The sequence below is a fragment of the Phycodurus eques genome, chromosome 1, assembly GCF_024500275.1.
Source record: "Phycodurus eques isolate BA_2022a chromosome 1, UOR_Pequ_1.1, whole genome shotgun sequence".
Taxonomy (NCBI): Eukaryota; Metazoa; Chordata; class Actinopteri; order Syngnathiformes; family Syngnathidae; genus Phycodurus; species Phycodurus eques.
The window spans coordinates 32,432,769-32,446,372 of NC_084525.1; the positions used below are offsets into that span (position 1 = coordinate 32,432,769).

The 13,604-nt window shown below is 42.3% G+C and overlaps 1 protein-coding gene across 10 annotated transcripts in view; it reads right to left on the bottom strand.

The window, feature by feature from the left end:
- Nucleotides 1–13,604, bottom strand: part of hspg2 (heparan sulfate proteoglycan 2) — a 115,257-nt gene that overhangs the window by 32,380 nt on the left and 69,273 nt on the right. For 6 of the 10 annotated variants that reach the window (XM_061688556.1, XM_061688564.1, XM_061688520.1 and 3 more), the window contains exons 30-48: nucleotides 11,285–11,355; nucleotides 11,125–11,189; nucleotides 10,866–11,006; nucleotides 10,146–10,337; nucleotides 9,893–9,931; nucleotides 8,451–8,696; nucleotides 8,294–8,347; nucleotides 7,820–7,903; nucleotides 6,941–7,033; nucleotides 6,769–6,861; nucleotides 5,976–6,206; nucleotides 5,767–5,880; nucleotides 5,565–5,692; nucleotides 4,742–4,828; nucleotides 4,427–4,485; nucleotides 3,776–3,940; nucleotides 3,555–3,665; nucleotides 3,217–3,317; nucleotides 1,351–1,531 (exon numbers count right to left, since the gene is read on the bottom strand). In XM_061688556.1, the coding sequence (XP_061544540.1) occupies nucleotides 1,351–1,531; nucleotides 3,217–3,317; nucleotides 3,555–3,665; nucleotides 3,776–3,940; nucleotides 4,427–4,485; nucleotides 4,742–4,828; nucleotides 5,565–5,692; nucleotides 5,767–5,880; nucleotides 5,976–6,206; nucleotides 6,769–6,861; nucleotides 6,941–7,033; nucleotides 7,820–7,903; nucleotides 8,294–8,347; nucleotides 8,451–8,696; nucleotides 9,893–9,931; nucleotides 10,146–10,337; nucleotides 10,866–11,006; nucleotides 11,125–11,189; nucleotides 11,285–11,355 (2,255 nt within the window). The remainder of the gene's footprint in view (nucleotides 1–1,350; nucleotides 1,532–3,216; nucleotides 3,318–3,554; nucleotides 3,666–3,775; nucleotides 3,941–4,426; nucleotides 4,486–4,741; nucleotides 4,829–5,564; nucleotides 5,693–5,766; nucleotides 5,881–5,975; nucleotides 6,207–6,768; nucleotides 6,862–6,940; nucleotides 7,034–7,819; nucleotides 7,904–8,293; nucleotides 8,348–8,450; nucleotides 8,697–9,892; nucleotides 9,932–10,145; nucleotides 10,338–10,865; nucleotides 11,007–11,124; nucleotides 11,190–11,284; nucleotides 11,356–13,604) is intronic. The other 4 variants (XM_061688591.1, XM_061688582.1, XM_061688529.1 and 1 more) reach the window with 3 other exon arrangements.

Consider the following 13,604-nt stretch of genomic DNA (forward strand, 5'->3'; position numbering starts at 1 on the left):
CAAAACCTGTATGTACTGTTCAGCATTAACGGTGCCTTTACAGATGTGTAAGGTACCCATGCCATTGGCACTAACACAGCCCCATACCATCACAGATGCTGGTGTTTGAACTTTGCGTCCATAACAGCCTGGATGGTTCTTTTCCTCTTTGGCTCCGTGAACACGACGTCCACAATTTCCAAAAACAATTTGAAATGTGGACTCGTCGGACCACAGAACACTTTTCCACTTTGCATCAGTCCATCTTAGATGAGCTTGGGCCCAGAGAAGCTGGTGGCGTTTCTGGGTGTTGTGATAAATGGCTTTTGCTTAGCATAGTAGAGTGTCAAGTTGCACTTACAGATGTAGCGCTGAACTGTATTTACTGACATTGGTTTTCTGAAGTGTTCCTGAGCCCAAATGGTGATATCCTTTACACATTGATGTCGGTTTTTGATGCAGTGCCGCCTGAGGGATCGAAGGTCACGGGCATTCAATGTTGCTTTTTGGCCTTGCCGCTTATATGCAGTGATTTCTCCAGATTCTCTGTACTTTTTAACGATATTATGGACCGTAGATGATGAAATCCCTAAATTCCTTGCAATTGTAGGTTGAGGAACATTGTCCTTAAACTGTCCGACTATTTTCTCACAAACTTGTTCACAAAGAGGTGAACCTCGCCCCATCGTTACTTGTGAATGACTAAGCAATTCAGGGAAGCTCCTTTTATTCCCAATTCGCCTGTTCACCTGTGGGATGTTCCAAACAGGGGTTTGATGAGCATTCCTCAAATTTCTCAGTCTTTTTTGCCACCTGTCCCAGCTTTTTTCGAACGTGTTGCAGCCATAAAATTCAAAGTTAATGATTATTTGCTAAAAACAATAACGTTTATCAGTTTGAACATTAAATATCTTGTCGTTGTAGTGTATTCGATTAAATATAGGTTGAACATGATTTGCAAGTCAATGTATTCTGTTTTTATTTATGTTTAACACAACGTCCCAACTTCATTGCAATTGGGGTTGTATATTATAATTGATCCCATAATATATATGTCTAGTCCAGAGTTTTCATTTTAAAAATCCACAAGCTGTACCTCTGCAGATAAAGCAGGAAGTTGCTAGGTCGCACCAGCAAGAATGAGTATAACGTACTTATGAGGAAAGTGTTTAACGTTGAGAGCAGAAGGCAAAACTATTGGGAGTTAGGGCTTCAAGCTTATGATGTTGTTAGGCAGTAGCCAGCCATGTGTTCACAGAGCACAAAAAGCAGAGAAGCATGCGCCATTTCAAGCTAAAGCAGGAAGAAGGTGTGGGGGAGTCAGAGCTGGTTGGGTGGTAGAGGATGCTAACGGTGCCAAGGATCACAAACCTGGCACATAGAGGACAGCATTGCCCTCGTCCATAGCGAACATGTTGGAGCCTGTGCAGACGTACACGCCAGCGTCCTCTGGCTGGACTTTCTGAATGGTCAGGATTCCGTTGAAGTCCATCGCCCGGTTGGGAAGCTTCCCGTTACCCAGCCGGGTCCAGACGAGGGTGTAGGCTGGTGACTGCAAATAACACAAAAATTAAAGGCACGTGCAACGACAAAAGAATGTTTGTCTTGCTTAACTTAAACAGCTCTTTAATTGATGTTGTTATAGCCAATAACAAACTAGCAGAAGTTAGTGGCTTTCAAAGCTGGATTTACACTTTGGGTCAAGTGACCCAATTCTGATTTTGGAGGATAAATATTAGGGCTAGGAATGAATTGGTGCTGATTCGTTTTCACTCGTGATCGTGCAAAACAACAACAACATCGAGTCAGAACTTTCAGATTTGAATTCAAACAAATCAAAGAATAACATACTACGACAAGAGCTGCAATCCTGCCATGCCGTATTTACTTCCTTTGTTTCGACAGATGCCACCATTTTGATTTACTGCGCATGCACATATGCACTGTTGTACAGTGTTGTATGGGAGAAAGTTGTGCAAGATTAATTGATCACATTATGGCAGACATTTGATAGCAGCTAACAGCTCGCTAGCGGCTAATGTTCTCAGTCAGCGTGGATTTACACATTTTACGGCACAGAGACTGGCGCAAAACAGATCAAGGCCTCGATACGCCTAGGGATCCTGGTTAAAGTAATTCATTTTAAACTAAAAAGAAGTGTTTTGCCAACTTTTTTTAGCGGTTGCCAAAATATGTCAGTGTACCCTCTTTTGAGGTTGTGACAAAATCTGCAACCCCAAAAACCAACCAGAGTTAACCAGAGGCCTATGACTAGTGTTCAAATAATCCAATTGGATTTTTCATTTGTTGGACAATGACGTCTTTATTTCGGAATAATCGAAGAAGTAACAATTCGATTGTAATTCGCTACCCATCCGTTACTATCAATGCGAATAACGAATGAGGATTTACAGTCCGAGCGCTAATAAATACAAATTGACTTGTTAATCCTCTGATCAAAATCAGACACTGAGAAAAATCTGGCAATGTGTCTACAGTATAAGAGGGCTGATCAAATATACCCTGTTGTTGTGAGCTTGATGTCATCAAAATACGCTGAGCAATAACGTACACAGCAATGCAAACTATCACAACACAACTGTGGTAAATCAAAACCTGAAACAATAAAAGCTTGGAGATCCATAGATCATTAAATTGGGAAAACGATGGCTAATGGAGGACAGTGGAGTAATGTAAAGGTCACGTACTTTTTGGATGGAGTGAGTAAGTCAAGACCTAAATCAAATGTAATGTTTAATATAATGTTGACACTTTTCGGTGTGTTGTTATTAAGCTGCATTTTGGGCCACTGGCCTTGCAGTCTGTCTCTGGGTGTTCAGTAAAGTATGGACAGTTATATTGCATATGGGTCACATTATAGTGTCGATTGGGTGAGAAATCATTTATACAATAGATACTTAATCAGAATCGGGTACTGTATGTGCATCTGTGGTGTATACATGTATATGCAGTCCAAAAAGCACCCAACTCATTTAGGGGGCATACTGTATATTTATGTATGTTTCAAATGTGGTCTCAGGAGCCCTTAGCTCTTCGTTTAAAGGGACATATGAGAAGTGATGCCTGCAAATGTAACCTATGACATGGGTAGTATTATTGTGAAATATGCACATGTACATACATATTGTTTTTAAAAAAGCAAGCTTTTAAGCCTGGGTCAAATTTTACACAAAGGTCAGCGAGTGGGTAATTTAACAAATCACTGGTCATTATTACCTTGCTCTTTGCTGTACAGATGAAGTTTACAGTCGACCCCACCCTGACTGTTTGAGCTTTGGGTTCCTCAACTGTCACTTGAATGGCTTTTGTTGGGATACCTGGTTAAAGGAGGAAAATGCTGAGCGAGTAATATGATGATGAACTCTACAAACTTATTAGCAGTGACATAGCAGAGTACTCTGAAAGAATAAATGTCTGTGAAACTTTAGACCGCTGAAGCATTCACCAGCTTGAGTTTAACATTGTAACATAAAGGTACTGAGATACTATAAGTCATGTTCAGTGCATGTAGTGCCACACAGGAAGCATATCATGGCAACAAGACTCATACACACTTGTGACAACAATTTCAGCACGACTCCTGTTGGTGCTCCGCTGGTCCCGGCAGGTGCAGATGTAAACACCAGCATCACTTGGCTGGACATTGGAGAAGTACAGTTCTGCTCCTGCATACAGGTAACAAACACCAATATAGTTTCTGCCCCATATGTTATTGATTCATGGATATCTAAATATCATAGAAGCTCAGGCAATGTGATTGCAGCATCTGTTGTACCTTGTCTGCGTCGGTCAGCACTGTTTGAGATGGGCCGCCCGTCTTCTCTGGACCAGTAGAAGTAGTGTGTATGGGAAACAGACACTTGACACCGCAGGGTGACTGAGCCACCCTGGGTTGTTAGGACCCTCTCTGGATACACCCGCACCACCAATGAAGCTGCAGCTGCAGAGAGGCCAAAACAACCTTAAGAGGAATACTCTGAGAAAATCATAACAAACAGCAGTGTTTGTCACAGCTCCAGCACAATCAAAAATGTCTCACTTTCTGTTCCATTTAAAGAATGTAGAGTTAAATAAAAACATACAGAACCGAGCTAAGTTGGAAAGTGATACATTTCCATGCAGAACAGTTTGTTTTAAATTGTGATAACTAGTATACACAGTAAATGCACATAAATATAACTGTAAATGGAACTCTGACAAACAGAATATTTGTGGTGCCTTACCGTGACGTGCAGAACAAACTAAAACCATCTATCCACCCATCCATTTTCTACCGTCACTGACAAGAGTCCATTAAAAGCTAAGCATTATTATTTATGTCAAGACTTTTTCAGCTCTTAAAATGAATTAGATTCCCAATAGAATATAATGTGCCTGGTGATTGTATCTCTTTTTCATCTTTTCAGTTTTTTGTTTGTCATCTTACCATCATATGGATGGCACTTCTGTCTTTCCTGTGGGTTGCCAACATAACCAGGAGCACATCTGTGGTGAAAAACAATAAAACACCCGTATGTCAACAAATAAGAAAAAGAAATACTGGAAATTTATTATTGGACAGGAGAACACAAATTGTACTTTACACAACTGAAAAAAATCACTGTTTGAATCCCCAAAAGTTGAGTCGAGGACACTGGAGGTTTCTTGGTTGCCTCAGTTCAACTCTTGCGGATTACCGTAAACTTGAACACTGGGAATCTACGCTGTTTGAAGTTAACATGTCAGTAAGAAAAATACTTACCGCTCACAGTATTGGCCTGTGTATCCAGGCTGACAGGCAGTACACTGATAGCCTCCATTTCCCAGGCTCTCGCAGGTAGGAGAGAACCTGTCACAAGCAAGAAATTGAATGGACTGCAAAAACCCGACAAAATGTAATGAACAACAAAGCAGTATCAACACGATTTTAAAAATATATGTGGAAAATGTTCTCCACGAGCTTTTTCACATGCTGCAACTATTCTTTTGAATTGTCTTTTTTTTTATTTATTTTTTTATTCTGCTGCCTGAATGTCTAATTTATAGATTACAGAACAAAAAGCCAATAGGTTTCAGGTCTGGACTCACTTTGTTGTTTTAATAAACTTTTCATAGCAGTCATTTTGACACAACTAAAGCAGATACAGTAAATAGAGTGAAAGTAAAGGGGAGGTAAAATACTGTGATATTATGGAAACTGTTAAGATTTTTTTTCTGGTTGTATTGAAGACATTTATTCAGTTGTTTATTACAAAAATACAACTAATTCGATTGTGGACAGTACTGTATTTATATCATATGTTGATCATTTTTCTGTTCCTGGTTACACTCATTCACCCTGCTCCAAATGTGTGCCAGAATGTGATGTTATGTACCTGAACAACATTGGGATTTCTTAATAAGTTACACAAAGTGTAGGGGTGAGATTGCAATATTTGATTTGGCAGAATGTTTTCTAGCTACAGACCCTCCAGATTTTACAAGAAGGTTGAATTTGCTGTCAATAACAGCATGTGAGCAGTAGAAGACTTAAGCTATAAATAGTGGGGGAATGTGCAGTCTGGGCTTCTGTGCCAGAAACTCACTGGTTCTCCGGGTCAGTATGAGGGCAGGCACAGGGCTGGCAGTCCTCTGGTGTGCCAACAGTGGGGTCACCGAAGAAGCCGGAGGCGCACTGCTCACAGAGCTCACCTTGAGTGTTGTGCAGGCAGTTCTGAAGAGGAAAATATTTTTTCATGTGTCCATCACACCATTCAAGACATGATTTGTTAGTTTTCTGTTTCCTACTGTGCAGATGCCAGTCTCGGGGTGGCAGGAGTCTGAGTGGCCGTTGCACTCACAGAGCTCACAGTGACCTAGGTATAAGCCTCCACCGGTGCGAGTGTATCCGGGTGCACAGTCCTGAAATACATTTAGATGATGAAGCAATATGTTATGCCAATTAAGCCAGCCCCCTCGACCGGTTAACTGAAGTGAGTAATACAAGGAAAATTAACCTGGCAGGAAAGACCCTGGTATCCAGGAGGGCAGCGGCACTGCTCCACCTCCAGGGCCTGCGCCAGGCCGCTGTAGTTGGGCACGGCCACTTCCATGCTGATGTCAGAGATACTGGACGAGCGCATCTCAGTGTTGTAGGAAGCTCGGATCAGGATGTCATCCAGGTCAGCCAGAACCATCAACAAGTGCTCTCGTGTGGCGGGCATGCCATCAGGACGACGCCAGTATTCCTGGAAATTATGATATGAATAATAGGAAATGGATAACAGTCTCCTTTTCACTCTGTTGGAGCCAAAATGATTTCTTAGTAGTGGTAGGAGTAGTGATTTTAATAGATATCAAGATTACCTAAAAACTACAGAACTGTTTTGCACTCAACTTTGAGGAGGGGTGAGAGGACCCGTGGGCCAAGGAATTGAACCTGTTACAATCTGGTGTAGCTATTGGATAAAAGCGTGTAAGGAATACATTTCTAATTCTTGCCATGTGAGACAGGGACAGGCACAAGATCAGCTGAAGCTGTGGTGAAAAAGGCTTGCTGCATCTGGTAATTAGCACCTGATTTGTAATGGCATTCGGATCCCCGAAAGGACTGGAGTGAAGCAGTATCACCCACTATTTAGTATCATTAAATATTATTGGGCCTTTGCTTGACCAAGTACCTTGAAGATTTACTGTGATAAATCAAACGTAATGATTCAGGAAGGTATCAAATACATTTGCTGTGTCACAGTGAGGGCAATGGGAAATTTCCTCCACTCCAGCTCAGCGCAGCTTGATTGTTTTTCTCACCTCGGTGAAGATGACCTCAAATTGTTGAGTCTCTCTGCTGCCATGCTGCCTTCTCTGCCAGCGTTGTCCAGCTACCAGAGTGATGTCATTACCCTATAGTAATAATTGAGAAGGCGTAAGAAAAGCTATATATAAACAAAATGTGTTTACGAGAAATAGGAGGCGCACTCACAATAATTTGCACATCGGCATCTTCAAGTAGAGTTCCTCTCGGACCAGCCACGTAGGAGATTGTGTATTTCAGTTTGCCACCATACGAACCCACCTTAAATATGTTGAAGAGCAATGAACATATTTTAGATACTTTGCTTCAGTCACAAAGTGTTCATAAACGGATGTAAACTCCACTAGAGTCCCAAACAATAAGCCTAGGTAAATCAGAGATGCATTAAATTATTTGCCTGGTTATCAAGGTATTGTCTCTCGATGGGGCTTTAACAATCCTTAAAATGCTTTTCCCCCCCTTTCATATCGATTGGAGCATTCCACTGCAGTCTCTTGAAACAGCCAGACTTACTGTACATGGTGGTGATACAATTACAGGACTAATTAAAAATAAATATGTGTTGGGTTTGACAGGGCAGTATAATGCTTTTTTTTTTTCTTTAGAAAACATATTAAATGTTGGATGTAGTCACTGAAACACTGCTTTTCTGAACCAGGAAAAGTAAGTAATGAAAATAAGTAATGACAAAAATCCCTTTTAATACTATTTGGGGTACCACAAAATTAGGAATAAAAAAGGTAAAACTACTTCCCCCCCCCATATTTCATAGCAAGTGTTTTTTTAATACTCATGATAATATGGCTTATGAAAAGTGAAATGTGAAACCTAAATATCAAACGAATGAGGAAGAACATTGCAGACTATATGACAAAGACCTAGTCAACAAAGGATAATGTAAGAAATGATATTTTCCTACAGTAGATGCATATGGGAAAACCAGAGGACTGGGATAAAGGAAAGGGCATAGGGATTGTGGGATGGGGTCAAAGGGTGCTGGGAAGCATGGCGCTAGGGGAGTTGACCCAAAGTTTTCAGTTACAGTACCTTATCCCCTGTGAACTGTGCAGGGAGCTCCCAGTAGAGCAGATGGTCCTGGTGCAAGCTGAAACCTTTGTAGACCAGAGAGTACTGGGAAGCGAGGGGTGAGGGAGCAAAGGAGAATGAGCCACAGAAATGGAGAGAGGCTAACAAGCAAAGAGGAAGTTTAGGAGGAAAAATGTGGGTGGGGGATACAGTTGAACTCAGTCTCGAAGTACGTGCTCCAGAGCGCTAATAAATCACTCATTGTGGTGCCAACAGTCCTACTGTCTGACAACTCACAGTAATGTGAAAATGACAGCTTAAGACATCTGAGGCTGGCTTTACAAAGACAGCAGGACAGACAACATTGAGTCCAAAGCTGTTTACGATTACAGAGTGCTTGATGATAGCACAAGGCCACAGATACAGCAGTTTATCTATTCCTTATTCTATTCTTTTGTAAATCATTAACATGATTTGTTCCCTGAAGTTCTGTACCTTGCTAACGGCTCCAGAAGCACGAGCAGTCATCTTGCTCACTGTGTTCTCGGTCTGGTGATTCACAGCAAAACCACAACCCAAACGAAAAGGAGGAAGGTGATGGGGAAGCTAAGGAACCAATAATATCACTCTCACAATCTCTGACAAAGGGTACCTGCATATGAGACACATGGCCTGGAGAGTACGGTTGGGGTCTGGTTGGTCTAACTGAAGAGGAGATGCCAGACGGACGACGAGGTGGGCTCAGGTTACGCAAAGGCCATCGAGAGGAAGAGGAAAAGGATGAAGAAGAGGAGGATTTTGGAACACGAGAAGAGGTAAAAGATGAGAGTGGAGACTGTTGAAGGGAAAAGTTCGAGAGGAGTGCCCAGACCTCATCATCCAGCTGTCTGACATCACCCTGAGGAGACATAAAGTGGGGATATCCAAAGGATACGTAACCATGCTAACACTAACAGGTCATGGGGTTTAGAGTTATCAGACCATGTATAGAACATGACTGCAAGTAATAGTCATGTTTAATCATGCATTTTAGACAGGGTATGCACTACACACTCAAACAACAGACAGACTCCAGTGATCTCTTCTCAATCAAACACTGTGCCTGAGTAGATTTGAACCGGCTACATTTTGCAAAGTCTTGAGCATTCACGTGCAACAGTTTTTAACTGTGGTAATAACCTAATAACCTAACTGTGGTAATAACCTAACCTTTCAGGCTATGGCGGCACGGTCAGAGTGGGAACAGCACTTATTACGAATGGGACCTGAGCTACTGAGATTGTCTGAGAAGACATGTACTATTAGTACATTTTCCTCTTTCAGTGCACACCCATCAAGCAAGTTTTAAGAAATTTTCCTCATTCCTAATCGGTTTCTAATTAAAATACATGCACACAGCTGCTCATCAACTTACTGTACATCAAGTATTTTTCTCGCCTTTTTGCTAATTTATGTAACAATGGTGTGAGGGGAATTGACAGAGATGAGAGCCAAAGTCCATTGTGATCCTTATCATGTTTTACGCATTCTTTACATAACAATTTGTAATACAGGTTGTACCAAAGAACTCACTAGCTTTTTTTTGGCTTTGCGGGTGTCTTTTATCCTCAGAAGCCAATCGTTTCCAAATGGAGACATCTTTCTGAGCTGCTCCTCTGGCAACTGAGTCATTCTATTGATGTAGATAAAGCGTAGGCTTTGATCACTTTCCTTATCACTGAACTGATAGTATTTGGGAATGCTTTGCCAGTGTTATTCAAGCAAAGTTAAACTCTAAGTAGCTCTTTAATGGTCCATTCATTTACTTGGCTTTCATTTCCTATGCAGTATGCAATGAAAGCCTTCAAAATTAGAGGTCAACTCGAAACACTGTTGTAAAAATATCATGCAGCGGCACATACATTCATATGGGATCAAGAAAAAAAACTATAGCCATACAAAGCACAACATAATTTCTAAAAGTATAGCTGCTTAAAATGCATTTGAACAAACTCTAGTTTGATACATGCCATACTGTTGTTTTTCTAAAAACAGCAGAACATCCGAACCAACAACCAAAAGACACACCAAAGCCACTGGCGAACACTTCCATACCTGTTCTGCTCGTTTCATACGAGTAAAAGACGAATCTGTCTACATGTGGTACAAGGAAAACATTAGAGAACTTAATTCATACAAAAGTAATCAATTCAAGTGATTTGATTAGAGCTGTATGTCGAAAAGATAGACAGATAAACGAGAGACTGGTTGTGATTTGAAGGAATAAAAGTCAAGCAAGCGAATGAGAGGGCTACAGATTCCGGGTGCACCGCTAGGTTCACTGCTCACATGCTCTTTTGGTACTGACCTTGTCTCCCTGGAAGACCCCAGGAAGCTGCCAGTAGTGGGGCTCCTGCCCAAGGTAGTCAAAGTTGCTGTAAGATAGTTGAGTTCCCTCCGTGGAAACCTCAACTGTAAAACCAGTGGAGATTCGGTTTGTCCGTTGACGGTTCACCAGCGCGAATCCCTGGAAGTTCCCTGGGGAAAATGTTGATGATACCTACAGGAATGCATTCAGAAACATAATGGAGTTTATGAGGAATATAAATCTTGGAAATGGGAAAACAAATTGGACACAATGACCAAAAGCCAAGTGAAGCTAGGCTTTAATTGGACTTTCAGTATGTGAAGTTATTTAGTCTTATAAAGCCAAACGGTCTTATACAAACATTTAGAAAATTGGTGCTACATGGCCAAAACAGAGACGAGTTTCTGTTGTGAAGGTGGAAACCAACAAAACCACAGGGTTTATTGCCTTTGCGTGGCCTCTCCAATGAGGCAACTTGCACTTTCCATAGACGTACTTTTTGCCCTGGCTACTTCTGTGAAAAATGGTTTACAGGCCATTTTGATTCTGGTGTGGTGGCTTGATCCTGCCATTACATTAGGCTAACCTGTGCATCATTTCTCTTGGAAGAAAATTATATTTGATTGACAGTTAAGTTTTGCTATTTTGTAACCACTTTGTCATGCGTCAACACTGAAGGGGGAACCTTGTCTTAGCCCTTTTCAAGGCTTCATTGCATACCAGGTCTCTGTAGTAGTTAGAACTGGAGCACTGCTGGGTGACACCCATACAGAAACAGGACAGGCAGCCATCTTTGTTTTGCTGGCTAAGATGGAAAGTGCCAGGCTTGCATGTGGAGCAGGATGGATCTTCAACGTTCATCTATAAAATAATGGGATTATAATTCATTGTGATGCATAGGGTAATTTAAGGCCAGTCCATGCTACATAAGAAGAAGACAGTAGCCCAGAAAATGACAAAAACAAGTCATTATGATTACTTTGCAGCGACAAGATCCGCCATTGCAGCCTTCACTTCCTCTTGGATCGCAGTTGTAGCAGTTACCTATAAGCGCACATCAGAGGAGATTGTTGAAGGGAGAGTCCTTTGTCCAGATTTGGGTGAGATAATAATATTCTGTATCAAAGCACTGCATATACCATTGACTTCGTTGTTGCCAGAAATACACTTCTGTCCAAACAACGGGTTGCCTGTGTATCCTTGTGCACATCTGATATGGATTGGAAAACAAAAAGGTCAGTGAATGCTAAGAAGACTGTGTAAACTGGGACATCCAATTTTACAACAAGAAAATCACTAAATGATGAAAAATCCCTTATAGTGCATCATTCAGTAATGTTAACTGTATTACAGTAAGCATGGCTCCTATTTATTAAACAAAACTAACCAATTCTATTTGGCACAAAAAAGCTTTACCAAAAAGCTTTTTTGATTGTTTGCCTCAGAAATGCATAAAGCATAGCCCAAGACACAATTTCCATTCACCGTATCCCTGAAGGTAATTCTCTGATATACAGTATAACATACACTTGACACACAGAGGAATAGAAATTACAGAAACATTGGGTAGGTAATATAGTTGGTTGCAGGAAAAGAGGCTAAGAAGAGACTTGGTGCTAAAAGTGTGACAGTCGGTAAGAATGTGCCATTGACCCCAGCCAGTTGCAAAGCACTACCACCAGAGAATAGGCAGAATTAAGTAAAGACTGTGCAGGCTGCCTTGAGGATAATCAGTCTTACCTCACCTGTCCTATGGCAGCTTCGAAGGTCAACAGTCAACAAACTGCTTCCATGCTGGCAAACTAGTCTAACTTCTGAGACATGCTGCATGTCAATGTTCAGCATCAGCAGATCTAAATATTGGCCAGTTATTTGGGGCACACACGTTTGTGCATCTCAACAGTCAGATTATTGTCATAATAAGAATTTACCAATTGTCAATATTGATGTATATGTATCTAAATATTGTTCCATTGTAGGAAGTCTCCTCTTCACATATCTTGTAATTTTCGGTGAACTGAAACTACTCTATCTTCTTTTATAAGCAACCCAACAGTCCAACAGAAGAAATTCAGATTTCAATGAAATCAGAAGGAACCGGGGCGGGTAGTGTGTATTGGCTGGAATGTGTGTGTGTGGGGGGTCCCTGGGTCGGTGCGGAGCTGGGTGGGGCGGCCCTCTCCATCTGGGTTTGTCCTGCCTGATTGGCCTGACCTGCAGGAGCCGTGCCTCTTAATCACTCACCTAGCACACACTCACACCACTCAGTGTATATTTTTCTCACTAGTCACATCTGGACACACATACATATTCAGGGGTTCCTGGGGGGCTGGTATGGGGTCGGGAGCGTGCGGGTGTTGGACCGGGTTTCAGCATGTTAGTGCTGTTTCCCGGTCCGGCCTCCCTGCCTGCCCCCCTTTTAATACATCACACACACTCATCCCCATGTGTTTTGTATTGCACCACATACACCCATCTCTGGGGGACAGAGGGTCTGGGATGTGGGGGGGGGGGGGTTTGGCTGTTAGGCAGCAGTGCCTGGGATCCCTGCCTGGGTCCCTCGGTGTGGGACGTGCCCCATCCTGCCGGGCTGCTCTTGGGTGGACTCCTGGGCCGATCCCGCCTCTCGATTGATTGGGTGTGGTCCTCACCCATCGAGGTGCAGGCACAGCAATTTCAGGACACTTCTGTCAGTCATTGTCCATCCGAAACGGTGTCAATTCACTTGCAGGCACACACGCCGGGGACTTTTTCGATGGGTGGGGGGGCCACTCATTGCAACAAATAACTATATACAAATATGCGACTTGCTTGAGTATTACCTCACTCACACTCTCGTCCTAAAGACTTTTATAAGTCACATAGTCACTTCAGTTGTACAACTGGGTTCGCGACCATTGTCCTGCATGCTTCTTCTCCTGTCCTTGTCCTGTCCTTCCCTCTTAGGGTGTAGCACTACTGCCCCATACAACACCCATATCTAATGTTTATCAATATCTAATGTTTATCCATCCATCCATTTTCTGAGCCGCTTCTCCTCACTAGGGTCGCGGGCGTGCTGGAGTCTATCCCAGCTGTCATCGGGCAGGAGGCGGGGTACACCCCGAACTGGTTGCCAGCCAATTGCAGGGCACATACAAACAAACAAACATTCGCACTCACATTCACACCTACGGGCAATTTAGAGTCTCCAATTCATGCATGTTTTTGGGATGTGGGAGGAAACCGGAGTGCCCGGAGAAAACCCACGCAGGCACGGGGAGAAAATGCAAACTCCACACAGGCGGGGCCGGGGATTCAACCCTGGTCCTCAGAACTGTGAGGCTGACGCTCTAACCAGTCGTCCACCGTGCCGCCTTATCTAATGTTTAATTGTTCTAAATATATAATGATTTACTTTTCTCATCTTGTTTACAATTGGTGCTTTGTCTTTTGTCTTCTTTTCTCACTCCCCTCTAG